Here is a 21672-nt window from a genome sequence, read left to right as displayed (position 1 = left end):
AAATGTAATTGTCCATAACATAGAGCTAAAACTAGGAATAAAACCTTTTTATGTTTCAGTTTCAATGTATAATACTTTAATTGAGCTTTAACTGTGGAAAAAAAAAATGGAATAATATCAAAAGGGAGTAGAGTTGGACTAAAATAAGCTCTCCTTTTGTGTTTGAAAAATTACATTATTTATCAGTCAATCAAAGTTGTCTGGAGGGCAGCTGGAGAAAGGGACGCCTGAAAGTGGTTGCTATGAAGTTTTGATGAATTTATCCTATAAATAGAATATTTAATCATGTATTCTGATGCATTTAACTGAAATGATAAAACTACGTTCCGGGAGCCTTTAAAGTCATTATCAAGCAGTCAGTGTGAAGCATGTTTTAATCGTGATCAACTGGTTTACTCAATAAGTCTGTAGTTACTTTCTTGAGTCTTAAGTGCTCATATTTAATAGAAACGGGATGTCCCAGACGAATCCAAGGTCTTTATGCACTTCGTAATGCATTCATCAGTTTATTGTTTCTTCTTCCTCTCACAAACACATCTGCTTTAATAAATGAATAAAGAGAAAAAAAGAAAAAAAGGAAAAGGGTGGTAGCAGATTATAATAGCTTCTATGCACAATGTGAATTTGAATCAGACCCGAAAAGAAGCTGTTTTGGGGGGTTTAGTATCAAGAAAAGTGGTTGAACCTGATCTAGAATCGTGTGAAAACCGTCTTGAAGAGCCACTTTCACAAGGTGGACAACGTTTTGTCGACAGCTTGATTTATTTATTTAAATTGAGCGTGTACGTGTGGATCATTAAAATTAAACTTGTCAACTCACTGTTTTTTTGTCGTCTTCCTCAGGTCTTTGTCTGGACGCATTGTTGGAGGAGTGTGGTGGTTCTTCACCCTCATCATCATCTCCTCATACACGGCCAACCTGGCTGCCTTCCTCACAGTAGAGAGGATGGTGTCGCCTATTGAAAGCGCTGAAGACTTGGCCAAGCAGACGGAGATCGCCTACGGCACCCTGGACTCAGGATCGACCAAAGAGTTCTTCAGAGTAAGACCTTCACACTCGCTGATGAACTGGAGAGATCTCTGAGCCGAGTCAGACTTTTTATGAATAAAAGGGAAAAGCAGCTCTTTCAACTCTGCATGTCGTGCTGAGATAGCCAGCAGTGAAGACTTTCAAATATATATTTTTAAAGGATCAGCGTGCCGGGAAGCTATTAGATCAGGCTTTTATAAAGAGTTCAATGCAACGTTTATGTGCTTAGTGACAGCCCAGTTAGTAGACAATGAGGGACCCCCTTTTAAAGACGGAAAAAACAACACTCGCAGCGGAGGAGAAGCAGGAGAGGCGGAGTTGAGGAAAGACACATGAAAGTCAGTAGAACTAGTTTGTGTAGGGAGTAGAGGTCGTACAAAGTAATGGACAGAGATGAAAGGGAGGCGAAGAGGAGAGTGCTGTCAGGGTGGAACAAGGTGTTGTCTCACAGAAGAGGAGCAGCATGAATGTGGTATACAAGGACACAAACAGGTCAGTTAGGTGTAGGTAGGATGAGCATGATAGACTCAAGGGGAGGAGGCTGAAAATAAACCACACACGCATCCAAAGACTTGGGGGCTTTAACATAAATGACTCCCTTAGTTGAAGTTGAATAACAAACCTGATTATGATTTAGGAAAACACATCTGTCAATGAATAAAAAAAAGTGGTTTGGTTAGAGAAGTTCTTTAAGTAGCTTTAATCTTAAGACAAAAGTGTTAATTATTCTGCCGCTATTTTTGATATAATAATGTCTAATATTAGCTATCTTTTCAAGATGTTTTTTAGAATGTTTTTCTAAATTTTTCAATATTATTATTCTCTGAAAATAACTATTTTTGTTTAAATCACTTAATATTGGCTTCTTTTTGCCGAGATATTGTAGATTTAATGATGTTTACCCTATGTTTACTTTGATTCAACCCTGTCCTTTCAATTAGATTCAGGAAATGTTTTAAACAATTGTGTTCATTTATGTTTGGTATACATCATACACGTGCTATTTCAGAATTACTACTATCTACTACTATCAAATCGTTTCAACTGTAATCAACCAAACTATAACCTGGTCTAAAAAGGGCAACTGTAATGAAATAATTTCAAACTGCAGTCAACCAAACATTAGTCAAACATTTATTACTGTAATCGACAAACATGGCGACTTTAATATGACAATTTCCAACTGCAGTCAACCAAATAAGAACCTGAAATCAAACAATTTGTTCTCTATTGAAACAATTTAAACTGTAATCAAACAACTTCCATCTGTAGTCAAACAATTTCCATTGTAAGGAAACAATTTTCAGCAAATCAAACAAGAAATGTATAGAGATGAAAAAGGAGCAGAGAGAACCATTATTATTAATATTTCTTATTATTATTATTACAAGCGCTATATAAATACAAATTACTCACTTACATTTCTAATTCACTGAACAAAATTAACTTGCTTCATGTTATTTATTTATTTATTATAAGTACATTTCTATCTTTATCTTACGATAATGTATCTGATAACTTTAGTATTGTTTAAACGAGAAACGGTAAAACAGCTACCAGGCGCCGCTATTCCTCGAGCTTAAAAGTAAACGTTATTACTGCCTTGCAGTGAAAAACCTGACTCGACCCACTGACCCATTCACTAGGGCACTGAAGATGCAATTTAATACACACTCACCCCGCCCGTACACACACACACACAGAGGCTTGAGCAGAAGAGTGGTGCACAAAAACAAATGTGCTCTGTCATCATGCACCGTAGTCAGAATTGTTTGGGTGCTGAAGCGTCGTGTTTGTGTACATGCCACATTTACAGTGATGCTTTGTTAAGATGTGTATTTGGCGACATGGCGTATCAGTTTGTGCGTCTGTGAGCCGCTCTGGCATCATCATCGTAACGAGCAGGCTGGAATCTTCGGAGGGTGAAAAAGCAATTTACTCTCCCACAGCTGAGGGGGATTCACCACCACCATTAATTATCTCGGAGTCGCTACTTTTCAGTCCTGGAAGTCCACGCAGGCATGTATGCACGTCTGGCCACATATGTGTGTGAGGTGAGAACAGATTTTGCGCGATGATGTGAATCGATGGCTTTTTTGGATCGAGCGGGAAAGCCTTAAGGTGGAACACGGCTTTCGCTTCCTCCTTCTTTTTGGGCTCGCTCATTGTGAACGAGTCGAGGAAGAGTCACACCACTCAGACAGACATCTTTCCCTCGGAGGCTTCAATTTATTCATGCACTGTCATCATTATCCTGACTGCTCCTCCACACACTCAAGCATAAACACACATGGTGCTGCCTCTCAGTAAACAATTGAATGAAAACAGATCATAAAGTCAAACGTGCGAAAGTTGCCGCGCTCCTCATGTTCTCATTCACCCATTCATTGAAGCGCACTGATCCCCATCACGAGGCACCTCTTCTTCTTCCAACATAACTCCTGCCTCACCTCCCCTGACCTGCCTCAAACTTTGATTTGTCCTCCAATATATCTAGTCACTCCTGGTGAAAATCATCTTCACTGAGTGTCATTTACTGTCTTCATCTGCAGCTTCTAACTCTGCTCCCTGGCCTTTTGTCTCTTAACGTCATGACCAACCTTTATATAACACCCTGACGCTTTAAGTATAATCCTGTGAAAAATGTTTAACAGTTTAGGAGGTTAAGAACAGCTGTGATCGTCTGGAGATCATTTATTTCGAAGCTGCAGTCAGGGACGTGCAGTCAGGAGAGGCATGTGAGGCACTGCCTCACCTCTTAAAGCGCAATAGAAATCCTGCGTTGATACATGATGCAAATGCATTATCTCTAAATAGCGCCAATATAATGCTCACAAATACATTTATTTGCCTTGATTTTCCACGGTCCGGCTGATGTTTTAACCATTAAGTTTAATGTTTGTAAGGGTCTTATTTAGTTACGCTGATCGGAAATACAACCGTCAAAAGGAAAAGTTTGAGGCACACACTAATGCGCCGCCACAAACTACGTCACATTGAGGCGGAGAGACTGAAGGAAATAAGGTGGACTTTTAAACGAATTAAAAATCTACATTTTGGCCTTGAATCAAATATTGTTTGTCTTTCTCACGCATACGTTGACCAAATTAATACTCTATATTTATCTTTTCACCATAATAAACATTGTTCCGGTTTTGCGTGAATCTAGCCATTCACATAAAGGCCTGACGTAATATTAACCAATCAGAAGTTACAAAAGGCGGGTCTATCTGTCATTATAGCACCACCTGAATAAAGCCCAGACATTTATATACATAAATGACGCATCAACTGGTGGCGCCCACTAGAGTCGTGTGTATACAGGGCGGCCATCTTGGTACAGTGCCACTCGCTCCTAGTGCATTACGTCATTAGAGGAATGATGTGTTTACACTATAAAAGTAATTATAAATCGCTAATTCGTCAACTTTTTTCACAGGGTTTGTTTTTCAAAACTCAGACCAGATAGATAGATATTATTAGAAGGAAAATGTTACTATAAAATCTATAAAAAAAAACATTGAATTTGATAGATGGAACAAATACGGACCAAACCGTTTGAAAAACGTTCCAGAATTCAGTGAAGAATTTTATTTTAAGATTGAAAAGTACCTCTTTCCCTGTAGTTGTTAATGCGCCGCTGCCTCTGATGACACTGTACCAAGATGGCGGCGCTTTATACACATCCGTCTGCAGTCGATGCGGCATCTATGTATACATGTCTAGGGTCTAACGCCTTTGCTCGGGATCATTCACTCTTGAGCCAGACTTAAATCTGGAGAGTTCTCAATAAACTAATTTATTAAATCATATATTTTTTAAACTTCATATGTAAGTGAGTAATTTATATTTGTAGAACACCTTTCCAGACCAGGGTCACAAAGTGCTTAAACAATCAAAAAAAATACCCAATAAAAGATGTACTTTAAAAGGTTAAGACACATAAGACAAAAACAGTAGTCTCAGAGATGAGAGATGAAAGAACTAGTTGCCAATTGAATAAGCTTCCCTTTGGGTTTAAATACTATAGGAGGACTCTAAAGGAGTCAGTGCCTCACCAACCATGAACCTCACCGCACTGGCTATAGTCATCTATTTTGTTGCTATATGTAAATATATGTGATAATTAGAATTATTAAAGCTTTTATTACTGTAATTTACTTTGTATTTATCTTACATATTCATGAACACTCATTTCCTTTTCATTATAATCTACACAAAACAAAACAAAGTATTTCTCAGGAAACGTGTGCTTTACATTGTCGCCACGCGAAGATTCTTACACTGTTAAGTTACTGTACAACAAGGTCACGGCTCCTTCCCTGCAGTCACAATCTCATTAAAAATGAGAAAGCACTGAGCTTGTCGAGGTAGACGTCTTTATTTATAGATGCTTTTTATATCTCATTATTCATGCTGTTACATGTGTGTACATCCAAAGCAAAGCAAGAGGACGCACCACTGTCATGTGTGAGTGTTTGATGTTGTGCTTTATAGTGTGATAAATGTCAGTTAAGGATTGATTTATTGGATCATTAGTGTGGAGGGACTTCAGAGAAGTTTAGTATCCAAACAAACCATTCATGAATTATCTTTGGATTCGAACAACACAACAAATGGACAAACAGATATAGCACTTCAACAGAACAAAACATCAGAAAGGTGGATGGGTTGATAAATGGATGCATAAATAGTAGTGATGCTTGATGAAGATTCGTGAAGCAGTGTCATGTTATTAAGAGGTCAGTAGGTGGCGCCATCAGTTTAAAAATGACGTGATGTTTCATTAGAACAGTTGTTTAAAACAAAGGGAAATAGTCCGCCATCTAGTGGACTCTGGAGATGATGACACTGCTTCATGAAGCTTCATCAGACCATCACTAATAAAAGGATAGATGGATATATTGATGAATAGATGAATGGATGGATGGATGAATGGAGGGCTGGACGGACAGGCAGATAAATGGATGGATAATAAATAGACCGGCGGACACAAGTTTATTCATCTTTTGGGAGGTCATTCCGAAATTTATTTCTTTCATTCATTTCATTTTTTCTTTCATTCCAAAGTCAAATTATTTATCTTAGTTCACGGTCGGCCTCATATTCTTCTCCCACACTCTCTCCTCCAGCATCAAATGCAGACATTTAGGGAATTGTTCTTTGTGGGGAATGTGAATATATAACGGTTACTTTTTCAGCCAGGAGTTGCACTGATGTTAAGCTGCTGTGAATATCATATTATCCCATGACATATTCAGCTTTCATTTGTGTCTTCAGCTTCAATCATTTTTATTCTGAACCATTTCTCTCGAAGCTGATTATTATTTAGTATGTGTTACTCTGCCTCCTCCAGGCGGATCAAAAACATGTCAAGTGAGCTGCCACGCGTGACATGCAGATCTCTCCTCATTAACCTCCGCTCACTTTCTCCTCCCTCCACCGCAGAGGTCCAAGATAGCCGTCTACGAGAAGATGTGGTCCTATATGAAGTCCGCCGAGCCGACCGTCTTCACGAAGACCACTGCGGAGGGTGTGGCGAGGGTCCGCAAGTCGAAGGGGAAGTACGCCTTCCTGCTGGAGTCCACCATGAACGAGTACACGGAGCAGCGCAAGCCCTGCGACACCATGAAAGTCGGGGGGAACCTGGACTCCAAAGGATATGGAATTGCCACACCGAAAGGCTCACAGTTAAGGTAGGTGGAATAGTGTAACAATAGAAGCAGTAGCAGTGACGATACTGTACTATTGCTGCCATATTCCACCTTCCCTGCTGTGCCTTTGTTTACAAACTGTTCTTCAACTCTCTCACTGCTGCGAGGTGAAAACACTCAGATCACAAAAACACGATCGAATCACAGTTCTTATTTGTCGAAGAAAAAAAAGGACCAAAAATGTAAATATAAACAGTTTTCAGCCAACAGCAGTGACAGAAGCGAGACCTGAAGTGTTTGGTTCATACATGTGTTGCATCATTCTTCCGTTGTCTCTTCTTCGCTGTGTTGCTTCTCTCACTTTATGTTGCAATGATTCTCTCACCATCGCTCGGGTGCACTGTTGAGATTTCAAGCTGTCAGACAAAAGACTGAAAGATTTGATACAGGAAGCAGCGGGAACAACACAACTCCGATTGTTCAGATTGTAACACAAAACAATCCTTGTGGACTATCTGCCACTTTCTTTTTGTGGGAGTCCAAATGTTTGAAGTCGATAAAAGGCAGAATAAGATCCTCATTCTGGCGTAAAAAAAAAACTATGATAAGTGTTTGAGACATAACTATTTATCAAAGATTGTGTTTCGTGGTTTGCAGCAGGATATGTTTAGACAAACACAAGCACATGTTATTCAGGAAAAAAGACAGACATTTTAATCAGCTTGAGTCATAAAAATAACAATTTTAACACAAAAAAGGGATGAATAAGAAGCAACCAGTGCAAACGATTCATGATCAAGAGTTTCATTTGAATTTCATGACGCTAATAAATGGTCCTCGCGCTCATCCATCCTGACAAGTTTGTCACTGGGACTAAAAACAAGCGCTATTCAACATAAATCTCCTGAGAGACAGAATTTTTAGAAGAATGTCCAACCTGTGCGCCGGTCAATCCCTTTACTGTTGAATGTCAAACAGATGTAAAAATTAGAGAGACAATGTTAGAACTCATTTGGCACTAGCAGCAGCTAAGTGTCTCCTCATTTTATACTCCTAGTCCAAATAAATTAAAGTTGAAAAGCCCTGCACTAACAGCTTTTTACGTGCACAACTGTGTGAAGGTAGGAGACAAACTTGTTGAATGTTGATGTGGTGGTTTGTATTGGCTTAATACAAACAAAAAAGGTAGAACTTTATTGATCCCTCAGGAGGACTCCTTCGGGATTTTTTTTTTTGCCACAGCAAATACAGCAATTTTTCATGTCCATCAAAGGCTTTATCACTGTTGCACACTTTTTGCTTCTGGTGGTTTACCTTATTTAAGGTTTTGAACTGCAGAAAAAATGTCAAGCACATTCAAAAAAAATCATGGCAAGCCTGCAATAAAACTTTTTTTAAGATGAATTATGAGCTATTATAATTATATATCGCAAACTATGATTAACACATTCAAAAACACATCAAGTTGTTGTTTTGTTATCAAAAATGTTTTTTCATATATATGAACGGTGTCACATCTTTGAAATCCAGAAAATAGTGAACATGAAATTCATCTCTAACTTGTGTTACACAATGTAACCGCCAATCCACTTTATAACAGTTTCTGAAATCTCACAGTCCATCTCAGACCTCATACCATTTTCCCTCTCCCTGGTCACCGTCACTCGTCTGTCTGTGGTCGCTGCTATTTCTTCTGTTGCTGCTTCACTCACTCGTTCTTTTTTTCGTCTAGGGCCACCGAGCAGGTAACTGTGTCCATCTGCTGTTCGTCCTTGTGACTCTGTGTTCCTTTCCATCCCTCATGTTCTTATGAATTGATGATGATGATGTTGATGATGATGATGATGTAAGGAGGGGCAGCATCCAAGACTAACACCAGTCCTGAAGCCACAAAGGGGGAATTTATAGTAGGAACTACAGATGAGGGGCTTGATTCATGGGGGACAAGAAATAAGATGAAAAAAAGGAAGTTACTATTTATGTACGTCAATATTTATACATCAATATGTTAGTTGTTTAAAGTTTCAAACTTGAGTTTCACACAGAGAAATAACTTAAAAATAAAAATCTTTCCTATAACTTCCCCCAGTAAATGATGCCTTAAACCTCGTGCACAAACATGGTTTTCTGTTCATGCGGGAAAAGCAAAAGACAGCAAGGGGATGTTTGCCTTTTCTCTCAACCCGCCTCATTTGTGGGACACGATCCACGGCTGTCTCTGGCTTCTCCTGGTCTGCAGGATCCTGATCCATGAATAGGACATGTGGCTGTTTGTGAGGCTGCCTCTCCTCCTTCTGCTGATGACTTGAAATGTTTCTGACATGTTTTTTAAAAAAGATGACTTTGATCCATCACCGCTCACCGTTTGTTTCATGAATCCATCTCTATGTATCATGGGTCCCCTCAGAGAACACTGTCCCGCTCCCAGTCTCCTGACTTCCACTAGTCTTACCTTCTTAAACAGGATATGGCGTGAATAATAATAGTAACACTGTTCTTTTGTTAGGCTTCAGGAGCAACTTTCACAGGAAAATAATGAATATTCCTCAAAACAACGGAACATAAATAATGACAAAAAACCCAACCTTCAGTTTCTGCATCTTTACAGACTAAAAAACAGACATTTATTCTTCACACTTTTCAACTTGCTGCCCACAGATAAGTTGTCATCCTCCTTTACTTAAAGAAATCTGCTCTTAACAAGCAGAAACAGTGGCCATGACCTTCTGTTGAAACACCAGATTACTGCGCCTCACACACACACACACACACACACAAGAGCGTAAAACCTTCACTATCGTGCAATATATAGCAAACTAAAAGTTGAACCAAATGAGTCATCAGTTTCCGCATATCTGTATTTCCTTTTTATTTATTTTTTTATGATGGTAAACGTCATGTCGCAAACGACTTTTGATGTAAAAGCAGCATATAGTAGCCTGACCATGTGTTCTATTTTACCCAGACATCTCCTCTTTCGGGGACCTGTCCGGGAAAAATGAAAAAAAAATACCTGCAAATATCTGAAGTACATTGAAGTCACTTATTGTAACTTGTAAATACAGTCGTGCATGTGACCCGAAAATCAACATGAACAGCTTTCATTTTGCTTTGCCGCCCAGCCAACCAATCAAAGCTGTCAATGACTATGGCATTTACCATTCAACAGTTATTTGTCTCCAACTACCTACAAGCTTCCTTTTATTTTTGTTCAGTGATTAGGCCTTAGGTATATTTTTTGCATTAGCCATAACACAAGACTTATTTTAAGTAGACATTGAATAATTGGCTACCCCGATTTCTTTATTTTTGTTTAGACAGTATTCAAATTATTGTAGTTTATTCTGGCGATTTGTTCAGCTAGAAGAGAGATATTGCATTGTTTTTAAAAATCTGAATGTTTATAAAGAACTATTACAGATCATAACTTTCGGAGATATATATATTTTTTATGCTTTGGATAATAAATCTCTTGTATACAAACACAACTTTGTCCTCCAAGACGTCGGTTAAAGTTTCTATTTGGGAAATCAGAATATGAGTTTAGCCGAGTTGGAAGTGCGTAAAAAACACTTACCCCGCGTAGAAGTGTCCTCTTTTATGGAGATTCACCCTATTATACGTTTACAAATCGTTAAATTGCTTTACGGAGGAGTCAAAGTTAAAGTCAAGAGCCAGTCTCCCGAGGCTTTTGAAGTGGGTCGTCTTTAAAACGAAAAAAACAGATGCACCAGCATGTCGGAGAGTTTTGATTCTCGCTTTTAGAATCTCGCTCCTGAGATGGCAATCTAAAGAAACATGTCGACAATGCTATTTTCCGTTTAGACGCCTCCGTGAAATTTGTTTGGAGGTCATCCTTGAAGGGCGGCGAGAGGAAACAAGAGTTTCACTCTGGCTGACGCACAGGGGCAGGTCGAGCAGCAGGTGACAAGAGCACCATCAGCAGGCTGAGAGATGCAATTATCGCACCGTCCAGGATGTTGCGTTGACTCAGCATCACACCGATTTTAGGAGAAAAAGTCACAGAGAAAAAGTGAAAGAGAGTGTTGTCGAGGGTGCATCCCGTCACTTGTACCTTTTATGTGCCCTCACATTACCCCTGACCCTCACCCGCCCCTCACCTTCCTCACGCCTGTGCTCCATCTTGTCCGTCCCTCCATCCTCTGCACTGACCAAACAATCTTATCTGCTCCTTTTTTTTTTTTTTTTTACTCTAAGAAACGCGGTCAACCTGGCCGTGCTAAAACTCAACGAGCAGGGCCTGTTGGACAAATTGAAAAACAAGTGGTGGTATGACAAAGGAGAATGTGGCAGCGGGGGAGGGGATTCCAAGGTTAGCCCTCTATGTCTGCCCACCCCGCCGCTAGAGGGCGCTGGTCACGCCGGCAGCCGGCGATGACCGTCGCCCTCAGTGTGTAACGCTCGCACCTGCCCTGGGAGGAGGAGCTAAAACAGCTTTTCTAGGTGTTTAATAGAAGCCAAGTCAACTATGGAAGCATAGCTGTGCCAACAGAATTTTGAAATGTTGAATTTGACATTTTAAATCTTGAAACTTTTTTTCAAAAGAAATGTGGTTTTAAGGGTGAAATTATTTATTAAAAACTAATTCAACCCTTTAATCTAGAAACTATTAAATTACATCATACCAAATAATTTAACGTAGAAAATGTAATAAATTATTTACATATAGAGTTTGAGATTCTAATCCTAATAATGCACAAATAAGGTTTCTAAATTCCACGTTTTTTATTAGTAGCCTTTTTAATTAAATATAAAAAAGGTGGGAATTATTAGACAAATATTTTATTATTGAATTTGATAGGCTATGAATATATATTTATATATTTATATATTATACATATAATAATTTACATTTAAATAATATATTATATGTGTCGAATGTTTAATTAATTAAAGAAAAATATAATTTAAAAAAAATAATGTATACTTTCTGTTAATTCATACTTAAAAAATAATAATAATAAGTTACATGATATCAATAACTAATCAATTCATACAGAAATCAAATGAGAAGTTTGGAGTTCATATTCAATAAACTAATTAAACCTTTAATATACATTATTGAATTAGATTATTCAAGAAAAAGATTAAATGCTAAAGAAAAATCAAAGTTTCAACATTTGAAAGGTTACATTCAAGCCTTCAATAGTTGGATGTCACTGATATAAAAATATAAAAAACAATCACAACGTTATTTCAAAACATATTTGACTTCCTCTGAAACTTTTTTGAGATACTGTGAATGTAAACGTATTCGCCCCCTGCTGGAAGCTTGCGTGAATCGCACAGAAAAAAAAATGTGAGAAGGAGAAGTAAAGTAAGTGACGCAAAAAAATGTCAAACTGACACTTATCACTTGCACTGCTGAGAAACTGTTGCCCACGTTCAGAGCACAAGTGTTTTGAAAGCATCTCCCTGAGAAAATAAAAAAGGCCCGGGAGGAAGCAGAGCTTAGACTCATCTCTGCAGCACAGGGATGAATAATTCATGAGAGCAGAGTGAAAAGAAGGTGGGGATCTGACTTTTTAGTTTGTTTAATGCATTCATCTAAGTTCTTATTTTAAGATCTTAAAAAGGTACCTGGTGCGAATACGTGTGGATTCACAGTATCCGCCTCTGATTTGACAGCCACCAAGCCAGGGCAGCATGCGTGTGATACCTGGTGTGACAAAGGTGGGTCCCACTCATATGTCTGTAGCTCGCAGTAGCTCCTCGCTTTCCCCCCTCAGCCCCTCGACAACGAGCATACACACATGTACTCAGTGGGATCCAGGCTAGGTCACGACCCCCAATGTTGACTTTGAAATGTGTCTGAGCTGTTCAATGCATTATGTGAAGAGTCCAATAACATAAAATAACATGTCATATGATGTTATTTATGTTATTTTTACACGCAAAGAACCCCGGTAAACCTTGCGGTTTTGAAACTGAGCGAAGCAGGCGTCTTAGACAAACTGAAAAACAAATGGTGGTATGACAAGGGCGAGTGTGGACCCAAGGACTCTGGAAGTAAGGTCAGTCCCACGCTGCAGCGGCCCACAGAACGCTCTCATCTTGATTATCGCTCCAGATTACTGCAACTACTGTCCTAACCACTAGCACACACAGATTCATTGATCCGGTTTTTAACGTGTTCCACTTGTCTCTCCTTGGTGGACCACATTTCACTCAATACCAATCAAATATTTAAGTTCAGTTTCTGTAGCAATCTGTAGCAGAACCATCCCTCATGCAGTGAACATCAGAATTCATCGATTCCTCTTACTGTCATGATTTCTATTTCACCTGAGAGCCATGTGCAGAGAACAATTTTCAGCAGCAACATAGCACGCACTGATATTGATCTGGCACATAGAATCAAAGCAAGAATAACTTTTACACGTTTTCCATTACTGGCAAACCTTCTTTTTTTTTACATCCGCTTAATGTTAAAGGCTACAAGGCTCCAGTTTTAATGCAAACATCAAACTGAATGTGTAACATGAACATAATGATGTAATTCATTGTCTTATACTTATGTTTCAGTGTAACACTGTCCACATTAAACACAGAATACGTTTAGTCGCTCATATTACTGGCCAAAGAAAAAACAATATCAGCAGGATTGTGTGATCTCATGTTAAATGATACTGCAGTGAAAACAATCTTACAGAATTTTACATGAGGCACATAATGCAGAACTCATTTTCTTACCTGTCGCCTCCATTCTTGGTTGACTATTATTTGAAAATGCTAAATAATGGCAAGTATTGTGAAATATGAAGCTAATTTAATACTTAAACAATTAAGTCTGAATTGAAAGTCAAAGTTCTCTGTTTCAATGTCATTAACACATGAGAGTTTTCTACGGCAAATAATAACGACACAAAAGTTATTAGACCAGGCTCCATTTATTAGTGATGGTCTGAAGAATCTTCATGAAGCAGTGTCATTATTTTTAGAGTCCACTAGATGGCGGTTGCTGCACTATTTTTCTTTGTTTTGAACAACTGTTCTAATGAAACATCAGATCATTTTTAAACTGATGGCGCCACCTACTGACCTCTAAACAACATGACACTGCTTCATGAAGCTTCATAAACCCATCAAACATAAGTCATACAACCCTGGTGCTGCTAAGTAGTGCTAGCTAACATGAGCTAATAAACAAACTGATATAATGGGGTTCTACTGGAGCCACATACCACCAGGAAATGTTACATTGTATCAGTAAAAAAAATATTTAGTTACAACAGTGTTAACTAGTGAGGGGATGATGAAGCTACATGAAGCAGTGTCATGTTGTTTAGAGGTCAGTAGGTGGCGCCATCAATTTAAAAATTATTTGATGTTTCATTAGAATAGTTGTTCAAAACGAAGGCAAATAGTGCAGAGATCGCCATCTAGTGGAAAATAATGACACTGCTTCATGAAGCTTTATTAGATCATCACTAGTGTTAGCCACGGTTCTAAACCAGAAGAAAACAACATTAAACAATCACAACAAGAAACATTGATATTACATAAATCAAAGTATAAACCAAGGCCATATCAGATAAACTTACTGTGGCTTCATTAAAATGTATTAAGGCAACAAAAGATTTCTGGAACTATTCTCTGATTATTATGCTTATTGTGTTCAAGCATCTTGATTTAGAATGTTAGTTGACCTCATGTATGCCATGAATCCCATTAGAAAACATAGAGAAGCTACATTACAATTTTAAGAATTAAGAATCACCAATTGTGTTTTTTTCATCAGGAAACTGGAGCCTTTACATTTAAAATCAACTTGAATAAAGTTGTAGCTCTTAGTCTGTTGTCTTTGTCTGTGCTAGTATTAGCTTGTCACATGATGTGCTGTAGCTGTGCTGTACATGTAAACAGTAGTTGTGCTGTAAATAGTAACACCGGCAGTAGAAATAGCAAAGTACTACTAATAATATATGTGGTAGCTGTGTTCATAGTGTCTCACTCTGTATCTCTCTTGTCTCTCCTCAACCATCTTCTCTTCTCCCTCCATCACAACCATGACCCTCCTCCCTAGGACAAGTCGTCCCAGGCCCTGAGCCTGTCCAACGTGGCTGGGGTCTTCTACATCCTGGTGGGCGGCCTGGGCCTCGCAATGCTGGTGGCCCTGGTCGAATTCTGCTACAAGTCCAGGGCCGAAGCCAAGCGCATGAAGGTGGACCTTAGCCCCCCCCACTGCCCCAGCCCCTCCCCCAGCACCCAGAATCTAGCCACTTATAGGGAGGGGTACAACGTGTACGGCTCCGAGGGGGTCAAGATATAGGGGTAGGACTTAGACGCTCCCATGTAGGTGGGGTGATGATGGTGTTGGTTGTGGTGCTGTAGATTCTTGTATTGTGGATGCTGGGCTGTCGTAGCGGCCTGACGCTAAAATGTTGTTCTCCATGTGGTCACGAGGGGGCGGTCAAGCATGGTGGAACCAACGCAGCCTGTTTTCTTTAACCAGTCATTGGCTCGAATCATTCACGTTCAACATGATCATGATTGTAAGGCTCCATATTTGGTTCCATCATCTTTGGCCGCAGATGATGATGGCGATTGTGATGATGATGATGGTGACGACTCATGGCTGACTTGAACAGGCACCTGCATTGCAACGTTAGCTAATCAAATCATCAATGAGCAGCAATGCACAACTCCACTAATAAAATTTCCTTTGGGATGTCAAGTTAGCCAACATATTGTGGAAAAGCCCTGGTTCTTGCTTTGGTTTTAATTCCACTTTCCAAAATGGTAAAGGTTATATTCACTCACTTCTAATATCCAAAAGAATACCCACCGTCTGTGACCATAGGTGAAGGTAGGGATGTAGATCAACCGGTATACGGAGAGCTCTACACTTTCCCATAATATTCAGACAGAGAACTAAGGACTTATATTTGGAGGTGCAGATTTTCATCTCTCACTTGACACTTGGTTGCCAACCTTTCTAGCAAGAGCTGAAGGTCAAGTCTGATGATGCCAACAGGACCACGTCATTCCCAAAAAAGCAGTGACCCAATCCCTAGCCCACCAAACCGGGCCACCTCAACACTCTCGCTTTACCTAGAAATTCTGTCCATAAAAGTTATGAACAGAATCAGTGACAAAGTACAAAGAAACGAAAGCCTTTAACAGAGTATCTGATACCCCATATTCCTGGAGCTACCCCCCACAGGACTGCCCCTGATGACCATGCAGTATTGCAGAGGCGTGTCAGACATGACAGTCCTGCAACATCCAAGGCTTCGAAAACAACACTTGGTGGATCTTATCCAACCCCAGGGCCTTGTCACATAGGAGCTTTTAAACCACCTCCATTACCTCAACGCCAGAGATAGAGGATGCAATGTCAGAGACCCCTGACCCTGTTTCCTCTTCGGAAAACATGTTGGGTCGGATTAAGAGTTTAAAAGTATTCTTTCCAACGATAAACGAAGTCCCGAGAAGATGTCATCAGCCCGGCATCATCACTGTACACAGTGTCAAGAGTAAACTGCCCCCCTCCTGAGACAACCGATGGCTTTACAAAACTTCTTTGAGGGTGTACGGAAGTCAATCTCCTCTGAGGGCCAATATTTTGCCTCAGCTACTGCTGAAGCTTTGGCCCGCTTGACCTTCCAATACATGTACACTTCTTCAGGAAACCTGCAGGCCAAAAAGGCCCGATATATGGCCCATTCCGACGCCATTTCCCCCACCTCACCTGGAACATGGTTGAAGAGTTAAAGCTTCTTCTGGCAGAACATGTTTGAATCTGCCAGGAAGGTTTTTACTCATTAAAATTAAAATATTTCCAGCAACACAAATATAATAACACAAATAACCTTTCAGAAATAATAAATTGAATCCATCCATGTTCAACTATGTCTCAATTTCCTGTTTTGTGCTTAATATTGATGCCAAATCTTTTCAGATAAAATGAGCTCGAAACATTTTAGGAATTGTTACACAAAATAAAATTTTTATAAAAGTAAATGACACAAAGAGGAAAACGAGAAAAAGAAAATTCAGCCATGGTGGACTGGTTAGAGAAGACTGAATCTTGGTACATACTTAGGTAAACTGGAGTTGTGCATCACTGCTAGTGTCATGCAAAAAACATCCAACTGATCTCAATGTTACGTAAAACTGTGAATGACAAACATTCCCAACCCGCTCCTGTCGTCACTATACGAAGCACGGAAAAAGGGATTATTATTTTCGCTTTCGTCAAAATTGGTGAAAATTAAATGTTCAGACAAATTTTAATGACCCATAACAACACTGTCTGTGAGTAATTGGTAAAATTAATGACGTTGATACAAGTACATATGATGCAAACGTGTTTAAATGAGCAGCAAATTAGAGCAGTATAGTCGGTGCAGCCCTCTCTATAACTCTGAACCACACACACCTTTTTATTTACACTCCTACCTTTTCCTTCGTCACTATCCAATTCTTGCCCTTTATTGAAACTCAATCCCACATGTCTGATCACTTCAGAAACTCCCGAAATTGCATGAGCACCTTGACAAATGCAGATGTCTGCACTCCACATCCTTCTGTGTGTCTGTTTAACTTATTCTTCTGCTCAAATCAACTTGAAGTCTGGGTTGCAATCACAACATTAACTACAAATTATCTCGTGTTATCAAAGCTAAAACAAAATGTAAAATTTCAACATTCATTTTTTGAATGAACTTCAATTTTCTTTTTTTTGTCACTCCAGGTCATACGCCTCTTATTACTGTCCAAAAAAAATTATAATAATTTTGATCTCAAACTGAAGCTTTGATTTCTAGTTTGGCTTGCGACCTGTTAATAGTGTTGTGTTGATGAAGCTTCGTGAAACAGTGTCTCTCACTTTCTCTGACCACTAGACATTATTCTCTGCTATATAATCTATATGTAGCAGTTATCTATTATCTATTTTACTGAAACCTCAAATAGTTTTTAAACCTAGGGCGCCACCTACTGATTTAAAACAAGACTCTGTTTCATGAAGCTTCATCAACACGTCACTACTGTTCTGGGTGTCCCCTGCTTCTGGCCCTAAGTAGCTAGGATAGAGTCAGAACCTGTGCATATAATAGGACAATAATAATAATAGTCGGATGATTATTAGATTTTATCACGGATTGAGCGGCGCAACATAAATTAAACGGTCTATTTTCATAAATAATTCTATAATAATTCCTTCATTCATTTCCGTACCATTGATTCTGTAATGTTGAATTTTCTCGCACCTGCTCTTTTCTTACATTCTTCTGCATTACTGATTTAAACTCTTCGCTTCGTGAGCAGGTACTGTAGAGGTGGCATTTTGCGGCCCTTAAACACACACCATTATATTATGTTGAAGCAAAGTGCTTATCACGTATTACTGACTATAACTGACTACGGGGCCTTGCGGAGTAATACTTTAAACCCTCACAATTTAATACTACACAGCCTTGCTGTATATTACTTTGGTGCCTCGCAAAGTAATACTACGAAGCCTCGCAGAGAAATACTACAGACCATCACGATGTAATACTAAACAGCCTCACGGAGTTATACCACAGAGCCTTGGGAGTAATACTGCCCAGCCCCGCAAAGTAGTATAATGTAATACGAGACAGCCTCACATTGTTATACTTTGGAGCCTCACAGAGTAATACTAATACCAATACTAATAAACAACCCGAAGGAGACCTCCTGAGGGATCAATAAAGTTCTACCTACCTACCTACTACGGGTCCTCTTAGAGTGAAATACAGATCCACGCAATGTCATACTTTGGAGCCTAGCAGAGTAATATTATTAACATTTTGACAGATTTATGAGAGCCATGTTCCGTTTAAAATTGGTACCAGGTTAGCAAAACCAAAATCAATACAAAATTTGGGATTTTAATTGCACCTCATGAAGTATTACTTTAATGTGTAATTGCAACTTACCTCTGGCCAGGTGAATGTGTGCATGCTGTTCTTGAGTCTTGTGCATGACTAGTAGTTTCCTTTCAATGTATAAATGTATCATGGATAAATATAATAATATTTCCATTTTTAAATGGCTTCACAATGTCTTGACTGAAACTCCACTCTCCTCCTCACAGCTGACGTTCTCTGAAGCCATGCGCAACAAGGCCCGTCTGTCCATCACAGGAAGTGTCGGGGAAAACGGACGCGTCCTGACGCCCGACTGCCCCAAAGCCGTGCATGCAGGACACGCCCACTTCCGACACCCCGGCCTTGCAGTGGTCTCCTCTGGACTGCCCTGAAAACCAAAAACACCTGCCGTGCCTTAACGATACACCCACATGCAGATTTGGACTGATAGACGCCAACATTTGCTTCAGACGCAGCAAATTTGAAAACTCAAACACAACAAACATTATTATACAACATGAACCCACACTTTATCATCATCTGCTGCCAGTGACTTATTTTACAAAAGAAGGACAGCGATCACATTTGCCTGCAACATCTTTTTTGAATTATTACGACAAGGACAATTCCCTTCGATACGGACAAAATGTCGGGGAAAGCCAGCACAGAAAAATGAACTGCGGACGATGGTGACGACGAAGACTTGAGTGGGATAAGACCACCACCATCTCTGCTGTCTTCACAGGAAAACGATGGCCGCGAGGCCACACCTCTCGAAAACGCCTTATTCAGATATCACGTTCACTTGCCTGCTACCACTCCAGGTACCTTCACTCTTCAAGAGACCAGAAAACTGTTTGGACCGTGGAGACCTGCTACTCTGCCATGGACCGTTCCCACAGAATGATAAAAGGCTTTCCTCAAATTTTTAAAGTAGTCCGACACTATAGAACAGAAACAACCTCCTAAAAATGTGGCTGACTGAGCCAAGGAATACACAGGGGTTTCTAAAAAAAAAGACTAAAAAAAAACACACTATATATATATGAACTCTAAGAAAATTATCAACATTTTATTTTATTTCTGCAAAGTTATGGTTTCATCATTTATTAAAAAAAAAGACTGGTTAGATCTTAAATCACTCTGATTTTATCTAGACAGAGACGCAATAAAGTTATTGACTCGAGTAATAAACGCACAACTACTGTTTCAACTGTGGTTGAATGGTAGAATCCTTGGAAAGATGAAGAATAAGGATGTTTCAGGCCTGATAAGATGTTTGTCCAAAAGTAAAAGATGAAGACTGTCTTTAACTCATTCAGTGCTGATCCTGAGCGCAAAGTTGAGACAAACACTGAAATACAAAATCAAATTTTATGATCGCATCTAAGCAACCTGTAGCATTTTCCCTGCTGAGAGATTTGTTACCGAATAACACAATAAATTCCTTTTTATTTGGACGAACCCTTTGATGAATTGTTCACGAAAAACTTTGCTAGTCGTATTTTGAAATGCAACAGTTAAGAGTCAAGATCTTAAATCCATTTTGTGTTCCCTATTCAAGATGACCAATTTCCGAAATGTTCGAGTCCCTGACCCTATGTAGCTGGGAAAGGCTCCAGTCTGCAACCCTATTATGGAGTACAAAAAAATCCTTTGGAATTATGTTCAGGAAGCATCACACATTTATGGGACATTAAGTATCGTTCTCAACTGTTGCATTGCACTATGGGACATGTAGTATGCGTCTCAACTGTTGCAGTGGACTATGGGACATGCACTATATGTCTCAAGGTTACAGTGGAATATGGGATATGTAGTATCAGTGTCAAATGTTGCAGTGCACTATGGGACATGTGGTATCTGTCTCGACTGCTGCGGTGCACTATGGGAGCGATGCTGTATGTAATGTGTCTCACAGGTGAGTCACCGAGGACGCTTACAGAGGACAAAGGTGTTGAGTGGAAGGTTTAGATGATCACCTCAAAAGTGAAGCTAAAATCTGAGAAATCAGTATGTCTGCTAAAAGATGCATTTGATACGGATTTGATTATTTACAACGTCTCGCACACTTTTGTCATCGAAAATAAGTTCTTTAATTATATGAGGTACAAATGTTCTACAAAAACATCGACATATAATGAGAAACAATGATCTCTGGTGAAACTGATGTTTCAAAAGCAGTAAGAAGACATTCGAGATCACTTCCTGTGTCCGAGCAGATCTGTCAAGCAGCTTGCTTTTTAAAACAGTTGTAAATATCCCAGTAGCAGAACAGAACTCGCTTTTTGAAGAAAAAAAAGAAGAAAAAAACTCATCTTAGATAATAATTCATTGCAATAATGAATATTATAGAAAATGCCACTACTTGTAATTACGATAATTTTTTATATGAATCTACATATTATATATAAAAGAAAGAAATATATATCTCTAGTCTATAGGGAGCTATAGGTAACATTGATCACTGATTGTCGGAGGCCATGTTTTTATGTTGTTTTTTATATCTGAGATGAAGTCACTGTCTTTGTGCAACTCAACAGTGAATGTCCACAGTGTTATCTCACACACACACACACACACAGCTCATGTGAGGTTCTGGTCAGACTCCTCTTCTTCGTCCACTCGTGTTTTTAGCCTACTAATCTCTCGTTGAGGGGCCAGTAGAGGGACCCCTTGAAGCATGCAGTTCCTGTGTTCACCACCAGGAGCAACTTTAGACGCGCCTCTGTGGAGGATGAAGCACTGTGACAACTCTACTGTAGACTGTTGGGTTCTTGTGTTCATCGTTGCCTCAGAGATTTATGTTGTCACTCATCTTCAGCAGATGTATATTAGCCACATCATGTGATCAGCTACAGCCATGTCTGACCCCCGGAACATGTGTAATGAAAAATGTATAGGAATTGTTTCGCGTCCGCCATGTCGTTCGTGTGATCAGCGGGTTGATTCGGGGAAAGAAAAAGCAAATAAAAAGACTATTTTTATGGATTTATATCAATAAATTTGGTGTGCTAACGGATGACATCATGGTACTGTACGATAGTTTCTGTGTGTGCAGGATTCCCTGACACATCCCGGTTTTCTTTTTTTCTCTTTTCTGTCTTCAATTGAATCAAGTTATCCA

At 39.3% G+C, this 21672-nt stretch overlaps 1 protein-coding gene across 5 annotated transcripts in view; it reads left to right on the top strand.

The window, feature by feature from the left end:
• Nucleotides 1–20895, top strand: part of gria4a (glutamate receptor, ionotropic, AMPA 4a) — a 112640-nt gene extending 91745 nt beyond the window's left edge. The window contains exons 14-18 of one of the 5 annotated variants that reach the window (XM_087795760.1): nucleotides 844–1042; nucleotides 6479–6726; nucleotides 12605–12719; nucleotides 14732–14869; nucleotides 18773–20895. In XM_087795760.1, coding sequence (XP_087651886.1) covers nucleotides 844–1042; nucleotides 6479–6726; nucleotides 12605–12719; nucleotides 14732–14869; nucleotides 18773–18937 — 865 coding nt within the window. In that variant the 3' untranslated portion in view covers nucleotides 18938–20895. Of the gene's footprint in view, nucleotides 1–843; nucleotides 1043–6478; nucleotides 6727–10902; nucleotides 11018–12604; nucleotides 12720–14731; nucleotides 14980–18772 lie in introns of those variants that run through there. The other 4 variants (XM_087795759.1, XM_087795763.1, XM_087795761.1 and 1 more) reach the window with 4 other exon arrangements.
• The last annotated feature ends 777 nt before the right edge of the window (nucleotides 20896–21672 follow it).

Source organism: Callionymus lyra, chromosome 7 (assembly GCF_982586985.1).
Source record: "Callionymus lyra chromosome 7, fCalLyr1.hap1.1, whole genome shotgun sequence".
In the NCBI taxonomy this organism is placed as follows: Eukaryota; Metazoa; Chordata; class Actinopteri; order Syngnathiformes; family Callionymidae; genus Callionymus; species Callionymus lyra.
This window is presented reverse-complemented; position numbering and strand designations above follow the sequence as displayed.